At 39.0% G+C, this 16,092-nt stretch overlaps 1 protein-coding gene and 1 pseudogene across 1 annotated transcript; both read right to left on the reverse strand.

The window, feature by feature from the left end:
* Positions 1-2,983: 2,983 nt before the first annotated feature.
* On the reverse strand, positions 2,984-3,791 carry LOC120221091 (annotated as a pseudogene).
* A 10,275-nt stretch (positions 3,792-14,066) lies between these two features.
* Positions 14,067-14,957, reverse strand: LOC120220435 (homeobox protein NANOG-like). The gene has a single exon (XM_039217537.1). It carries the CDS (start codon positions 14,955-14,957, stop codon positions 14,067-14,069), a length of 891 nt encoding a protein of 296 aa, XP_039073468.1.
* Between the last annotated feature and the right edge of the window lie 1,135 nt (positions 14,958-16,092).

The following is a 16,092-nucleotide window of genomic DNA, read 5'->3' on the forward strand; positions in this document are numbered from 1 at the left end:
AATTCAGAAAGCTGACATTCATCTCAATTTACACTGCAGGGTCTTCAGTGGGTTCAGGTAGTGGCAGCCTCTGGCACCTCTGGAGGTAGGGAAGTATAGAGTGAGAAAAGCTGGAAATAGGCCAGTTGGTTGAGAGTCTTTTAAGAAATTGAACCCCAGGTCTCCTGCCTACTCTGTAGCTGGGTCATCAGGGTGAACTTGTGAGACCATGAGGGTTTATTCTTGGGAGAGATTAGCACAGATGACATCAGGCATAATTGCAAGTGGGGCGAAAACACAGATCCTGAGACACCTTGGCCTCCTCTCCCAATCAGCAACTGGCAGCCTTGGTTTTATGAAAGAAGATCAGAAAAGTTTTCTTTAAGGAATTTGAGCAGCCCAATAAACCAGATCAAAATATACTGACAGTAGAGGTCCCCAACTTCCCCTTTGTGAATGTCCCTTTTTCCCTCCCCACTCAGAACCTGCAAGCAGCTTTTTTTAGTTCCCTACTCTTGAGGAAATGAAAACAACCAGACATCCGAGGGAAGTTTCCAGTATAAAAGACAGAAACCAAAGAAATAAACAGAAAAAAAAGCAACTTGGAGGAAACAAGCCATGCAAGAGAAAAGAACACTTAAAAAATGATGCCATTAATATTTTGAGAGAGATAAGAAAAGATATTGCCAATTAAACAAGAATAGGATACTATTTTAAAAGGATGCAGATGTCCCTCAAAAGAAAAAGAAAATCTCCTGAAACTAAAAACATGGCAAAAATAAAAACTCCATAAAAGGGTTGAAAGAAGTGGCGCCTGGGTGGCTCAGTTGGTTAAGCGTCCACATTGGCTCAGAGTTCTTGAGTTTGAGCCCTGTATCGGGCTCTGTGCTGACAGCTCAGAACCTGGAGCCTGCTTCAGATTCTGTGTCTCCCTCTCTCTCAGTCCCTTCTCCACTCACCCCACGTCTCTCTCTCTCAAAAAATAAGCATTTAAAATAGAATGTTTTACTTAAACATTTAAATAAAAATTAAAAACATTTTTTAAAGGGTTGAAAGAAAAAATTAAGGAAAGTTTCCAGTAAGCAAGGTAAGAGGCAGATGAAAAATGGTAAAGGTAGACAGAAACATTGACAGACCGGTGAGAAATTGTGAAATCCTTATAATAGGAATCTAGAAATAGAGAACAAGGAAAATGTATAAGACTATTCAAACAAAAAAATCAATAAAATTTCTCAGAACTGGAGCACATGAGTCTACAGATTAAAAGAGTCCATTGAAAGCGCAGTACAATGGATAAAAATAGGCCCACACCAAGGCACACGTGATGGTTGATTTTATGTGTCAACTTGAATAGGCTTGCAGGATGCCCAAGAATGGAGTCCTTATTTTATACTCCTGGTTTCCTAAAATTTGCAACTATTTTATTTTATTCTTATGTAATTATATTCTGGGATAAATGTGGCTTTTTTTTCCAATTAAGATGTTAGTGTTTGTATGGAAAAAAGGCAGGTTTTTTAATTTTTTATTTATTTTTAATTTTTTAAACGTTTATTTTTAAGAGACAGAGACAAAGCATGAGCAGTGAAGGGACAGAGGGAGAGGGAGACACAGAATTCGAAGCAGAATCCAGGCTCTGAGCTGTCAGCACAGAGCCCGATGGCGGGGCTCGAACTCACGGACTGAGAGATCATGACCTGAGTGAAGTCCGACGCTTAACTGCCTGAGGCAGCCAGGCACCCCAGTATATTTTTTTAAAGAGTCATCAAATTGAAACAAGTATGGAAGCAATAAAATTATTATCATTCTTTCTCTTAAAAATAACTGGTTATCATATTTTTTTAAAACCATGAGCCTGTTGAGTGTGTCAAAATACACAGAGACCTTTGGCATTTATTTTATGAAGGAGGACTTGCTCTACCATATGATGCCTGAGCTTATGACATCGTTTTATATAATCCTGCGAGAATTCTCTGTACATGTGTTAAGAATCAAGGTGAAGAGCTATTACTATCAAAGATAGCCAAATCAGGAGCCATAAGCAGCTGGAACAAGGAAAAGAATTGTGATACTTTATTATGCATGCAAGCTTGTTAGTCTGCATTACCTTTCTTACATGTAGGTTATGCTACCACTAGATGGCAGCACAGTGGCGTTCTGGAGGTCTTTATATAACAAGTCACAGGAGCGCCTGGGTGGCTCAGCCTGTTGAGCGTCACTCTTGGTTTTGCATCAGGTAATGATCCCAGGGTGGAGACATCCAGCCCCTCATGGGGCTCCCCCTGAGCATGGAGCCTGTTTAAGATACTCTCTCTCTCTGCCTGTGTCCTGTGCTTGCACTCTCTCTAAAAAAAATAAAATTAAATTAATAAAATAATAAAATAAAATAAATAAAATAAAATAAATTTAATTTAATTTAATTTAAAAAAAACTACCAGTCAAGTCAGAACTAGGAAACTGGCTCTTGAGGACTCCCCATAAGCCTGACTGAAACTTAGAACTGAGACTCACTCACATTGCCTACATTCATCCATCTGCACACCCATTCATTTATCTATTCAACAAATATTCAATGCCCTTATAAAGAACTCTTAATAATGATGTAGTTGAATTTAAAACAATATTTCCAAAGCCATATTTTAAAATAACTTAAAGAGACAAAGCTCCTGGGTGGCTCAGTAGATTAAGCCTCCGACTCTCGATTTCAGCTCAGGTTATGATCTCATGGTTCAAGAGATTGAGCCTTGCATTGGGCTCTGTGCTGACAGTGTGAAGCCTGCTTGGGATTCTCTCTCTCCCTCTATCTCTTCCCCTAGTCCCCTCCCCCCCCACCAAACATTAAAACAATTTAAAAAATAAAATAACTGAAGGAGACTAGACAGAAAAGAAACAGATTGAAGTACATTGTTCCTGCATGATTGATATAGATGGAGAAGTCCAAAAGTAGACACTGTAAGTTTTTTGTTTTGTGAAATAGAACTTTTTATTACTTTTATGCTCAGAAAATTCAACAGTGTACACTTAGCCCAGTTTGGTGGCCAGTTCTTTAGCCTTTGCCTTTTCCACTTTGGCAATGTGAGCAACCAACTTTAGACCCAGGATGTTGCCTCCCTGGTGATGGTGGATAATATCATATCTGTCATTGTAATTGGTCCTGATAGCTTCCATTGGCTTAGCCAGAGCTCCTTTGTCTTCTGAGTTAACCTGTGTGAAAGTGACAGTCCTGCAGGTCTTTCTGTGGACCACACACTCCAGGGTGGTCTTCCACCTGATATTTCAGTAGATAACCCCCATCTTACAACACAGGACATGCAGGAAGACAACCAGCTCAATGCAATCCACATCATGTGCAATCACTACTAGGTGAGCCTTCTTGTTTTCTAACAAGGTAGTGACGTATTAACCCTAGCTCAAAGGACAGGAGGCCTCTTAGTGGGGACATCCCTTTTGCTGGCAGCTTTCTTCTCAGCCAGGGCCAACAGTCTCTGCTTCTTCTCTTGCTTTGACCGGAGGTCTATATTTGTGGGCCAGCATAAACAGTTGAATAATTGTTTGGCGGTCCAAAGCCCCGGTGGGCTGGTTAACTGCAGGAGGAACTTTCAGACGTTTATAGAGAACAGCCCTTTGCCGTTGCAGCAGAATGTAGTGGGGTCTTTTGACAAAGTAGGTGAGGTCCCTTTTGGGCTTGATGTCCTGTCTGATGTCAAAATTCTTGGCCCTTTTCACCGCGACCACCTTCTTGGTCTCCTGCTTCTTTCTTCATGACAGCAGGGCCTGGGGCCACTCACTTCCTTAGCCTTCTTTCCATTCAGCATGTTGGATGGCTGGAGGGGAGGGTGGCTCTGTGTTTTTAAACACAAGGAATCAAACATTAGTTTTGACTCAATGAGGGAGCCAAAGGAGCCATTTCTTGAGATCAGAAATCCCAAATAATTCAAGGTCAAAGCTTTGGAATGGAGGAACTAAACAGTCATCAGAGTCAGGAATAAAGCTGTGTTGATGAATTATGGCTGCTACTCCTTGTGGATCCAGGCAGTTTTATAGAGCTGTCACACACATAGCTGCTGACAGAGGCCATTTGATAGTCAGCGTATTGTTTTTTAACTGCTATTATTTTTCTTCCACACTATTACTTTGCTTACACATTTGCCACTTGTGTACTTTGTTCCTGCTCTGTTGTTCCTAGCCTAAATTTCATCTACATCTGCTAAGAGTTTCACCTTTGCTAAGAGATCTTTGTATGACTACTCCCACCTTAAGGAGACAAGTGGGTTAGTCATCCAATCCAACTTCTTTCGTTCAAACTGCCTTTTCAAACACACCCAAAGGGCAAAATTTGGCAACCTTTAATGGTCAAAAGGGTGACTTTATTCTTCATGTATATAGAAAGAATAACATAGAGAATAGCTTTGTCCCTTAAAGTAATGGCTTTTAAACCTTTTGGAATATGATCTCTGATAAGAAATGCATTTTAAATCAGAGAACTCTAGATGCTGGTGAGGATGTGGAGAAACGGGCACCCTCCTACACTGTTGGTGGGAATGTAAACTGGTACAGCCCCTCTGGAAAACAATGTGGAGGTTCCTCAGGAAACTAACAATAGAACTCCCCTATGACCCAGCAATAGCACTGCTAGGAATTTACCCAAGGGATACAGAAATGCTGAGGCATAGGAGCACATGTACCCCAATGTTCATAGCAGCACTCTCAACAATAGCTCAAACATGGAAAGAGCCTAAGTGTCCATCAACGGACGAAGAGATCAAGATGTGGTTTATCTATACCATGGAATACTACATGGCAATGAGAAACAATGAAATCTGGCCATGTGTAGCAACATGGATGGACCTTGAGGGTGTTATGCTGAGCGAAATAAGTCAGGCAGAGAAGGACAAATATCATAGGTTTGCACGTATAGGAGGATTAGGAGGAACTTGATGGAGGAACAAGGGGGAGAAGAAGGGGGGAAATGGTGGGGGAAAGGGAGAGAGGCAAACCATGAGAGACTCTTGAATGCTGACAAAAACTGAGGACTGATGGATGTGGGGGGGAGGGGAGATGGGCATGGAGGAGGGCACTTGTGGGGATGAGCACTGAGTGTTATGTGGAAACTAATTTGACAATAAACTATTTGTAAAAAAAAAAAAGAAAGAAATGCATTTTACTTCACAGCTATGCCAACCCTGGGACTGTTTACTCTCAAATCTATTCCTTGCTCTTCTTCTGCCATGTTTCAAGGATGCTGATCCCAAGAGGCTGTATTTCCATGGCTCCCAAATTATGTTAACTGACTTCTGGATGGGTGCCACTCATGTGCAGTCCTGCTCTGATACTGGAGGCTGGGAGGAATGGGAAAGCTGCAGTGCATTTTTGACAGTGTCTAGCTCTTCTCTGTGCCTCCAACTCTGTGTCCCCTGCGATTTAAGCTTCTCCAGGATGACCCCAGCTCTGGGACCCAGCAACACTGCTACCTTCCTTTGTCCCTCCAGTCGAAAGGTGTAAGTGGTTTCTGCCATTGCTGATCTTTGGGTTATCTCATCCTTCCCTATTTGGCTTCTCTACCTATTCATCATTTGTGAAACCAGTTTCCTGTATTAAATTCTCTCTGTTAAAAATACTCTGACCATGGGGGTGCCTGAGTGTCTCAGTGGGTTAAGCATCTGACTTTTGATTTTGGCTCAGGTCATGATCTTGGGTTTTGTGAGTTCAAGCCCCATTTCAGGCTCTGTGACAGTGCGGATCTTGCTTGGGATTCTTTTTTCTCCCTCTTTCTCTGCTCCTGCCATGCTCTCTTGCTCAAAATAAATAAACTTAAAAAGAGAACACTCTGACCATTATATCTGTTTTCCTGATATTTATCACACATACATATATGGGGAACAGAAGCAAATGCTTCATTAACAATATTCATTTTACTGTTTACAGGCTCTGATATTCCTATTCTGTTCTATTGTACCTTTTAAAATGCCAATCACAACCCACTAAATTGAGTTCATAACTCACTGAGCGGTTGTATCTCACTAATGGAGATTTGGAAAACAGTGTCTTAGAGACCATATTTATTCATTTTACCTTTTAAAAATCAGGTTTACTGAGTCATAATTTGTGCATAGCAAATTTACCCTTTTAGGTGCACATCATAAGAATTTTGAAAATTATATACAGAATATTTTCATCACCTTCAAAATTCCCTTGTTCTCCCTCTCTCCATCCCTAGCCCCTACTAACCACCAATGTATCTTTTCGTCCTTGTAGTTTTATCTTCTCCAGAGCATCATATAAGTAAAATCATATAGTATAAAGTCTCTTGAATCTGATTTCTTTCACTTAGCATAATGCTTTTTAAATTCATTTGTATTTACCCAAAGGATAGAAAAATACAGATTTGAAGGGGTACATGCCCCCGATGTTTAAAGCTGCATTATCGACAATAGCCAAACTATGGAAAGAGCCTACATATGCATCGGCTGATGAATGGATAAAGAAGATGTGGTTTATATATACAATGGAATATTACTCAACTATTAAAGAGAATGAAATCTTGCCATTTGCAATTATGTGGATGGAGCTAGAAGTTATTATTCCAAGCAAAATAAGTCAGAGAAAGACAAATGTCATATGATTGCACTCATATGAGGAATTTAAAAAACAAAACAGATGAACATATGGAAAGGGGAAAAAAGGAAGAAGAAAGCAAACCATAAGAGACTCTTAACTATAGAGAACAAACTGAGGGTTGATGGAGGGACGTGTGTGAGGGATAGGCTAAATGGGTGATGGGTATTAAGGAGGGCACTTATGGGGATGAGTACTAGGTATTATATGTAAGTGATGAATTACTAAATTCTATACCTGAAACTAATTTTACCATATATGCTAGCTAACTAGAATTTAAATAAAAACTTGAAAAGAAAAGAGAGATTCATGTGTGTTGTTGCATGTGTAAGTAGTTCATTCCTTTTTATTGCTGAATGATATTCTATTATCACATTAAATCTTAGAGACTTCCTTTTTTAGTCTAAAATGCATATTTTACTTCTGCTATTTGTTTTGCAACATTAGCCTGAACCCATGTAAAACCTTTGTGGAGGTCTTAACTGCTGGATGGAAGCAAGGGGGTGGGAGGTCATCACAGAACAGCTTTAACAATTTTGGTGTTGAAGCGTGAGCTCTGGAGTCCTACTCTGTTAGTTAAATTCTTCATTTAACTTTTGCCACCTCCCAATCTCAAGCAAATTACTTAACCTCTCTTAAAGAGTAGTTTCCTTGTCTGTAAAACAAGATGGTAGAAATGGTATGTGTTTCACAAATTCTTGTGGAGATAAAATAAAATGAGATAAAGTGTGTAAAACACTTGATGTAATGATTGGTCACAGTAAGTACAAGTAGATTAGTGTATGTCCTAGGAAAGATGACTATAATTTAGCCAGTCTAAAAAGCCAGGAAGAAAAATTTTTTTCAACACCAGTTCACTTCCAAGTATCTGGGAGTATTGTCATTGCCAACCAACAAGGAAAGGAGTCCATGAAGTTAGGAAGAAATGTCTGTGAACCCAAATTTGGGGACTACAATTGACTCTGCCATCTAACATTGTTAAGTTAGTTGGTCACTGGACTCCAACAGACATGAAGTGGGAGTGGGGAGTCTGCATCTCTTCTATAATCGCTTCAACTCATATTATATTGGGCCTCCAATGCATGTCTTAAAAAGATGCAGTTAGCATGGTACAATGGGAAGAATCCTAGATTCAAAGCCAGAATACTTTGGTAAGGTTGGATTTACCACTTTTTACTGATGTGATCTTGAACAAGTCACTTAGCATTTCGTATCCTGGTTTATTCATCTGTAAATGGGTAAACAATATAATTACGTCCCATAAGTCTTCTTGAATCAACTCTCACTTGTAATGAATTCAAAATTGACATTTTGTTATTATCTTCTATACAAAATATATTTGATCATTCAAATGTGGCCAGATTTGGATTATATGAACTCTTTCTGATATGAGCATGAAGATTATTTCTGTGAAAGGATTTGTTACTGCTTCATAATAAAGACTGGTTGAGTTTATAAAACACTGTTCCACCTGACCCCTGAACGTCAGTGCTTAATACTCACCAGGCATGCACATTCTAACAGCCTTTGTGTTCATATAATGGACTAGTGAATTCTATTTGCTGCTGAGGATTCAGTCATATCCTACAAACAAAGATAGATTGTTTTGAATTAGTGTCTGCTGGGGAAAGATGTTCCATTGTTAAATTACTTTAGCTATGTGTGAGTTTTAATCAATGGGAGCATATTACTACTTTACAAATTGTATTTATCTGTAGAACGAAATCTTTGTGAATTAGATAAACTAAATTATTAATTTCTATTATTTAAATTTCTATTAATTTCTATATATTTAAATCACACTTGCAGCGTATTTTGTCATTTTTAAAAAACATATTTTGAGACTTTCAGAAAGCCATTAAAATGTCATTATCCTAAAAAAGCAAAAAAGTACAATAACTGAGGCTTAAATGTTTTCCATTAAATCTCTTAAGGGACATAAATCTACTATGTTTAATATCCATCCATTGTTCTATTATAGAATATCTAATATATACTTGGACTATATTGCCTGAGGAATTCAAAGATGAATAAGAGTGAGAAGGTCACAATCTGTTGAAGAAAAAAGGACACAAATAATTTATAATACAATACAGAGGGTGCTGTAATTGAGATATTAATTCATCAGTAAACATTTTTAAATAAATTTAGTGTCAGCAGGTGCCAGACCCTAAGCTAGCTGTTAAGGATAAGGGGCACCTGAGTGGCTCAGTCAGTTAAGTGTCCAACTCTTGATTTCAGTGGAGTTCAGGATCTCGCTGTTATGAGATCAAGCTCCTTGTTAGGCTCTCTTCTGAGAGCATGGAGCCTGCTTGGAATTCTCTCTCTTCCTCTTTCTCTGCCTCTTTCTCACTCACATGCACATGTGCGCACCCATGCACACACTCTCTCTTTCTCTCTCAAAATAAATAAACATTTTTTAAAAAGATTAAGAGTTAAGACTATAAGAGCTTATAGTGTGATAGAGGAGACCAATAAATACAGAAGAAATTATGAAAGAGTACCCAACCTGACCTTGTGGACTAGTGTAGGAAAATCTTCTCATATGTAAAATTAGTTAAACTGAGTACAGAAAAACTAATGGGAGGTAAGAGGAAGAAGAGGGCTAAGGATATTGTAGGCAGAAAAGCAACTTTTGCAAAGGTATAAAAATGAGGAAAACTGCAAACCATTTAGTATGTCTGGATCCTGGGATACATATTAGAAAGGGGCAAGAGATGCAGCTCAGGTGAATAGGGGCCAGGTAATGAGGGGCCGTGTGTGCTGTGCTATCCAAAGAATTTTTTGTGGCTCTTGTTGTCCTACTTTTTTTTCTTGGCCTCCTGGGTATCTGATGAGAAATTTATTGTCTTTTCAACTGTTATTTCTTTATCGATAAAGTGTTGTTTCTCTTTTGGCTTGTTTTTTTTTTCTTTGTGTTTAGTTTTCAGATATTTGACTATGATACATCTTGGTGTAGATTTCTTTGGGTTTATCTCATGTGGGTTTTACTCAGCTTCTTGAATCTGTAGGTTTATATCTCTTAACCAATTTGAGAAGCTTTCAGCCATAACTAATTTGAGTACTTTTTCATCGCCACCCTTTCTCCTCTTCTTCAGAGGCTCTGACAGGAACTTTAGATCCTTTGCTGTCCCACAGGTCCCTGAGGCTCCTTTCAATAAAAAAAATTGTTTTTAATAGATTTTAGTTTTTAGGGCAGCAAAACAGTAGAAGGTGCTCCTGAAGAGAATATGTGTGTGTGTGTGCACGCACACACACACACATACCTGCACACAAACATATACACACATATTCATACATATGTATACTTGTATATATGCTTTATTGAGATATAATTCACATATCCTATAATTTTTAGTATATTCACTGCATTGTGCTCTCATCATCATAATCAATTTTAGGAGATTTCATCACCTTAAAAAGAAACCGTACTTATTAACAGTAACACTCCACCCCCAGCTGTAGGTAACCACCAGTCATTCCATGCCTATAGATTTGCCTGTTCTGGACATTTCATATAAATGGAATAATGCAAGATATAGGCATCTGTGAATGGACTCATTTATTTAATGTTTTCAAAGTTTATCCGTATTATAGCATGTATGAGTATTTGTTCCTTTTTATTGTGAGTAACATTCCATTTGTTTTAATTTTCTATCACTATAATAATTTAATACAAAATTAGTGGCTTAAAACAATGCAAACTTATTATCTTATGGTACTATAGGTCAGAAGTCTGCTATTGGTGTTGCTGAGCTAAAATCAAGGTGTTGTCAGGGAAGCACTCCTTTCTAGAAGCGCTAGAGGAGAAACTATTTCTGTACTTTTTCAGCTTCTAGTGGTTGCCCATATTTTCTGCCTGATGGCCCCCTTCCTCCATCTTCAAAGCCAGCAACAACAGGCTAAGTCCTCTCACATTACATAACTCTAATGTTCTGCCTTCCTCTTCCACTCTTAGGAACCCTTGTGATTACATTGGGGCCCCATGAATAATCCAGAACAACCTCCCTATTTTAAGGTCAGCTGATTAGCAAACTTAATTCTACCTGCTACTTTAATTCCCCTTTACCATGTAGTATAACATATTCACAGATTCTGGGGTTTTAGATGTAGATATACAGTGGCTTGCCATCATAAGTACATACATTTTATTTATCTATTCATCAGTTGATGTATATTTGGGTTGTGTCTACTTTGGGGCGATTATGAACAATGCTGCTATGAATGCTTCTGTACAAGTTTTTGAGTGGATATATGTTTTCATTTCTTAGGTAGATACCTAAGAGTAGAACTGCTGCGTTGGAATATTTACTTTTTAGGAAGATTATTCTAGAATGGTTAGGGGTGATATATACTGAGTGTTATGTGAATATGAAGGAGGAACAAGGAGTACCTGTTGGTGAAGGCCTCAAAGAGGAAACATTGGAGCTAGATCTTGTAAAGTTATATTATCATCATTTATTGGCTTTCCTTTAATTGTGAAGGTAAAAAATTCATTGTGGAGAATTTTTTTAATGTGGAAAAGTCTCTAAAAAACTTTAAAATCAGTGAGAGTACCTATGTAGCTCAGTCAGTTGAGCGGCTGACTTCGACTCAGGTCATGTTCTCACAGTTTGTGAATTTGAGCCCTGCACTGGGCTCTGTGCTGACAGCTCGGAGCATGGAGCCTGCTTTGAATTTTGTGTCTCCCTCTCTCTCTGTTCCTCCCCCACTCATACTGTCTCTCTCTCTCTCAAAAATAAATAAACTAAAAAATTAAAAAAATTTTTAAGTCACTTAATACCCCACCACCCAGTGAAAACTACTGTTGACATTCTGCAGTATTTTCGTTGTGTATATGTGTATGAATTGAGTTCATATTGTATATATAGTTTTGTTGCTCATTCTTTTCAGTCAACACTAGGTCATAAGCATTTTCCTATGTCATTAGGCATTACAAATAATAAAATGGCTACACAGTATTCTAGAATAAGAAATTACTATCTGTTATAATAATTAGCCCTTTACTGTAGGATATTTAGGTTGATTTCCAACTTTCTATTATGGTAGATAATACTATAAGAAACATTCCTGTACATGTATCTTTGAGTTGGATTTTGAAGAATGAGTTACCTGGGAATCATGAAGTCTAGCAAGATAGTAGTCCCCTCCACTTTAAAATAACATAAGGGGCATCTGGGTGGCTAAGTCAGTTAAGTGTCCAACTTCAGCTGAGGTCATGATCTCACGGTTTGTGGATTTGAGCCCTGTGTTGGGCTCTGTGCTGACAGCTCAGAGCCTGGAGCCTGATTCAGATCCTATGTCTCCCTCTCTCTGCCCCTCCTTTGCTCACACTCTGTCTGTCTGTCTCTCTCTCTCAAAAATAAATATAAAAATAAATAAATAAATAAATAAAATAGCATTAAAGAAAAGATAGTGGTCCCCCAAGAGCACACCAACAGATGCCTTTGTGCACAACCCCTGAAAGGTATAGGAATTAAAGTGTTCAAACCAAGACTCATAAAATAAAATTGGAATTTTCTTTCCTATATGTAAAATAAAATTCTTGATGATGCAAAATTTTATTCTAGCCATGATAATAATCCATCATTGTTAGTGGTAATGTGATACTACTAATCTAATGTTGGGCTGACCAAACTTTACTTTTCTTCTCTCAAGAGTTTTTTTTTAAACAGTTATTGCAAGGTTAAAATAACAACAGCAACATTTATCATTGATAAAGTCATGCCAGTTGATAGATACTACTTTACATTTCCAAACTACAGACTTAAGTCCCTATTTATAAAAGGATCTAATTCTTCAAGAAAATTATTCCAGGGGTATCTGGGTGGCTCAGTTGGTTACCTGGCCGATCTTGGCTTCAGCTCAGGTCATGATCTTTCAGCTCAGGTCATGGGATCGAGTTCCACGTTGGGCTCTGTGCTAAGCGTGGAGTCTAAGATTCTCCCTTTCTCTCTCTCTACTTTTGTCCCTCTCCCCCACTCACACTTTCTTTCTCTCTAAAAAAAGAAAATAAAACATAGTTAAAAAGACAAAAGAAAATTATTCCATATTTAAGATTTGGGGTTATAAAAGCAGATCTGTCTCTTCAATACTAGCTACTCTGGCTTCAAACAGTGCCTGTCCTAATAAGGTTGTGACTTCTTTCTCAGGGACAAGCCATAGATTCACATGCACACCTGTTAAAGAAACAGGCCCTGAAATGCAACAGGTATTTCAAAATGTCCTAATAGACCATCAAATATCGTTATTACTACCAATGTGATGATATGCCTGAGGATGCAGCCGCTGAGTCAAGAAAGACCATGGAAACTAAACACAAAATGGTGATGACTGTGATCCCGTATACAGAGTACAGCTTGCCTGGATGAAATGCAAAGGTAGAAACAGTTTTAAGCCCAGTGTGCTGAAATGGGGGACTCTACATCTTATATGAAATTAAGTTTAAAGGCACCATATGCTTCTTATTTCAGATTTTAAAGACATCTTTTTGGTAAAATTAGTGGCAGTTTTTCGTCAGGAGTTAAGTAAAAACAGTGAAATAGCGCTTTCTTTAAAAGCTAAGAAGCAGATTGCAGCCCCTAAATTATAGATCCTAAGTTTGATCAGTGACTAGAACTTAGCAGAAGAATGTCTAAAACAACAAAAAATAATCTAAATATTATTTTAATGTGAAGTAACCAGTCCCTTTTATAATCACAAACTGCATAGCCTAAATATCTCAGTTAAGGATCTTTTCATAGTGGCTCTTCTTTTATTTCAAATTCACCTCAACTGCCTTTAGATCTTCTCTGACCTCCCATCTTTTCATCCCCTTTCTAAATTTTATTTGTTTAGTCTTTACTTTATTGAAATAGGCTAGAATAGCTAATTATCCCATTTTTTCCTGAATTTCAATCTGGATCCTCCCAAAACCTTAGCAACTTTTTTTTTTTTTTTTTTTTTTTAAAAGATAAAGTGGGTATTTATTTGTACTTAAACCTATAAACCACTGGCCAAACTGGCCTTATTACACGATACATTAAAATATAAAACCACTTTCTACAACTACTGGAATAACGAACAAGTTGGGAGCTGTAGGTAAAGCAGCACAGGGGGCAGAGGAAATCCGTGATGAGGTTTTAACTTCACCCTCCACCCTAACAACGGAGCTTGTTAACAAGCCTCCCAGCCTCAGAAAACACAAATAATCCTTCAACACGTCTTTGTAGGTTTACTTCCTATTCTTGAGGTTCAACTCTGGAGCCTAAAAATACCCAAGTTCGTATTATATCTAGTTATCTATAGCCTGTGTGCATGTTGTGCATAGCAGCCAGGCTACGGAATCCTCTTTGATCAGATTCCAACCGCACCGCCTTGACTGATGGAATAAATAATATCAAGGCAGAGATACAGGACCCTAACAGACAAATCCTACAAGTAATACGGCCACACCCCCAATGGAGCGTGATTAATATACGCATTGTCTCGCACCTTCAGGCTGTATGTTCAGAGTAATTTGGGAATAAATCCATTATTTGCTGGGCACTAAAATACTTAGTGGTTTGCTGTAGGACACTGTGGCTTTCCCCAGCCGTTTCTAAGATGGACTGCAAATCGTTGACGGAATTTTGCTGGAACTGGACCTGGGGCTGCGGAAATTCCTCTCCACAGCCGTGCAGCGGGCTGTTCCAGGCTTGGGGGCACCAGCTCTGGCTGTTCCAGGTCTGGTTGCCCCACGACTGGCCGTTCCAGGTCTGGTTGCCCCACAACTGGCCATTCCAGGTCTGGTTGCTCCATATTGGAAGGTTTCCGGACGTGTTCATCAGGTAGCCCTGGTGATAGGAATAGAAGCCTGGGTATTCTGGAGTTGCAGAGCTGTTCGGAGCGGCACTGTTGTTCTTCTTTGGCCAGTTGTTTTTCTGCCACCTCTTACATTTCATCCTCTGGTTCTGGAACCAAGTCTTAACCTGCTTATAGCTAAGGTTCAGGATGTTGGAAAGTTCTTGCATCTGCTGGAGACTGAGGTATTTCTGTCTCTGAAATCTATCATTGAGTACATATAGCTGGGTCTGAGAGAATACGGTTCTGATCTTCTGTTTCTTGCCCGGAGTTGGGTCTTCTCTCTTCACCGTGACCTCCTCCGCACACGTGGGTAGCACGTTTACTCTGGGACTGGTGGAAGAATCCGGGCTGTCCTGAATAAGCAGGTCCATGGAGGAAGGAAGAGGAGAGACGGTCTCCGTGGGGGGGGTCTCAGCGGATGACATTTGCAAGGGTGCGTAATTTTCTTGAGGCCCATAAATCTCAGGCATTGAAGGAGCATCCTGAGAACCGGGTGCTTCGGGGCGAGGTGGGGATTGGGGCTCAGCTGGATCCGAGCTCATGTTGCTAAGTTGAGAGAAGAGACAAAGAGAGGGAGATACAGGCTTATGTGTCCAGATGGAAGAATTTAAGAGAAACCTGAAGATCTCCAGATCTAAGAGTATCAGAAAGCCGGGATGAAGTGGTGTCACCACCGAACTTGATAGCCAAGTACCTACCAACCCAATTTAGCCAAAACCTTAGCAACTTTAACCATGGATTTCCCCCTTTAAAAAACACAAAGGAGAGGAACACTTGGGGAGCTCAGTCTGTTGAGAGTTTGACGCTTAATGTCGTTTCAGATCATGATCCCAGAGTCATGGGATGGAACCCCTTGTTGGATTCCTCACTGAGCATGAAGCCTGCTTAAGATTTTCTCTCTTCCTCTGTCCCTCTAACCCTTCATGTTCTCTCTCTGTCTCTCTCTCTCAAAATAAAACAGTATTTTTTTTTAAGTGTAAGTAAGGGAGAAAAGACTAGAAATGCACAGGACAGAATAAGACAAAGGAATCTGATGCCAGCCATGTTTAGCCTGCTAGATGGTAAACAATGGTAATAAGTATGCACTGAATCTGAATACTGAGGACACTGGCACAGAGGTGTTGGGAATACAAATTCTGGCACATGTGGGCCTAATAAGTAGCACTGCTAAGCCATAATGCTTTGGGGTCAGTTTCCATGAAATGGATCTTCCAAATTTCTTTCATGAAGCTTTCTTTCAATTCTCTCCGGATTTATTAGTTAACATCATTTCTAAAGTTCTAATAATCCCTTTAATAAGGTGAGTTTGTTTATCCTTAGATGGAAGAAGGAAGGGTATAAGAGAGAATAGAGAGAGTGGCATATCAGAAGTTGTTTTAAATTAAAAGAAAGACAGCTGTCAAAGATATGACTACGATATCAAGAGAGGTGACTGGTATTCTGTATGAACTTTAGACAGTGTTAGCTAGCATATGTGACCATCTGTTCACTACTTCAGGGCAAGATTTGTTTGTTTTTCGTGTCAGAACTAATTCTATCTGTTTCAAAGGAATTTTGCCCACATTTATACCCTATTTTTTATTTAGTTTACATGGAACAGTCATATTTTCTTGGTTTTATTTTCCCCCCTGATAATTTTGGGTTAGAGCAACACTATATTTGAAGTGGTTTTTATGA

This window comes from Hyaena hyaena, unplaced genomic scaffold (assembly GCF_003009895.1).
Source record: "Hyaena hyaena isolate Hyena2069 unplaced genomic scaffold, ASM300989v1 scaffold_14, whole genome shotgun sequence".
In the NCBI taxonomy this organism is placed as follows: domain Eukaryota; kingdom Metazoa; phylum Chordata; class Mammalia; order Carnivora; family Hyaenidae; genus Hyaena; species Hyaena hyaena.

What these genes read in the sequence shown, in the direction of transcription:
- LOC120220435 (XM_039217537.1), bottom strand. Translation starts at nt 14,957, where the DNA reads ATGAGCTCGGATCCAGCTGAGCCCCAATCCCCACCTCGCCCCGAAGCA.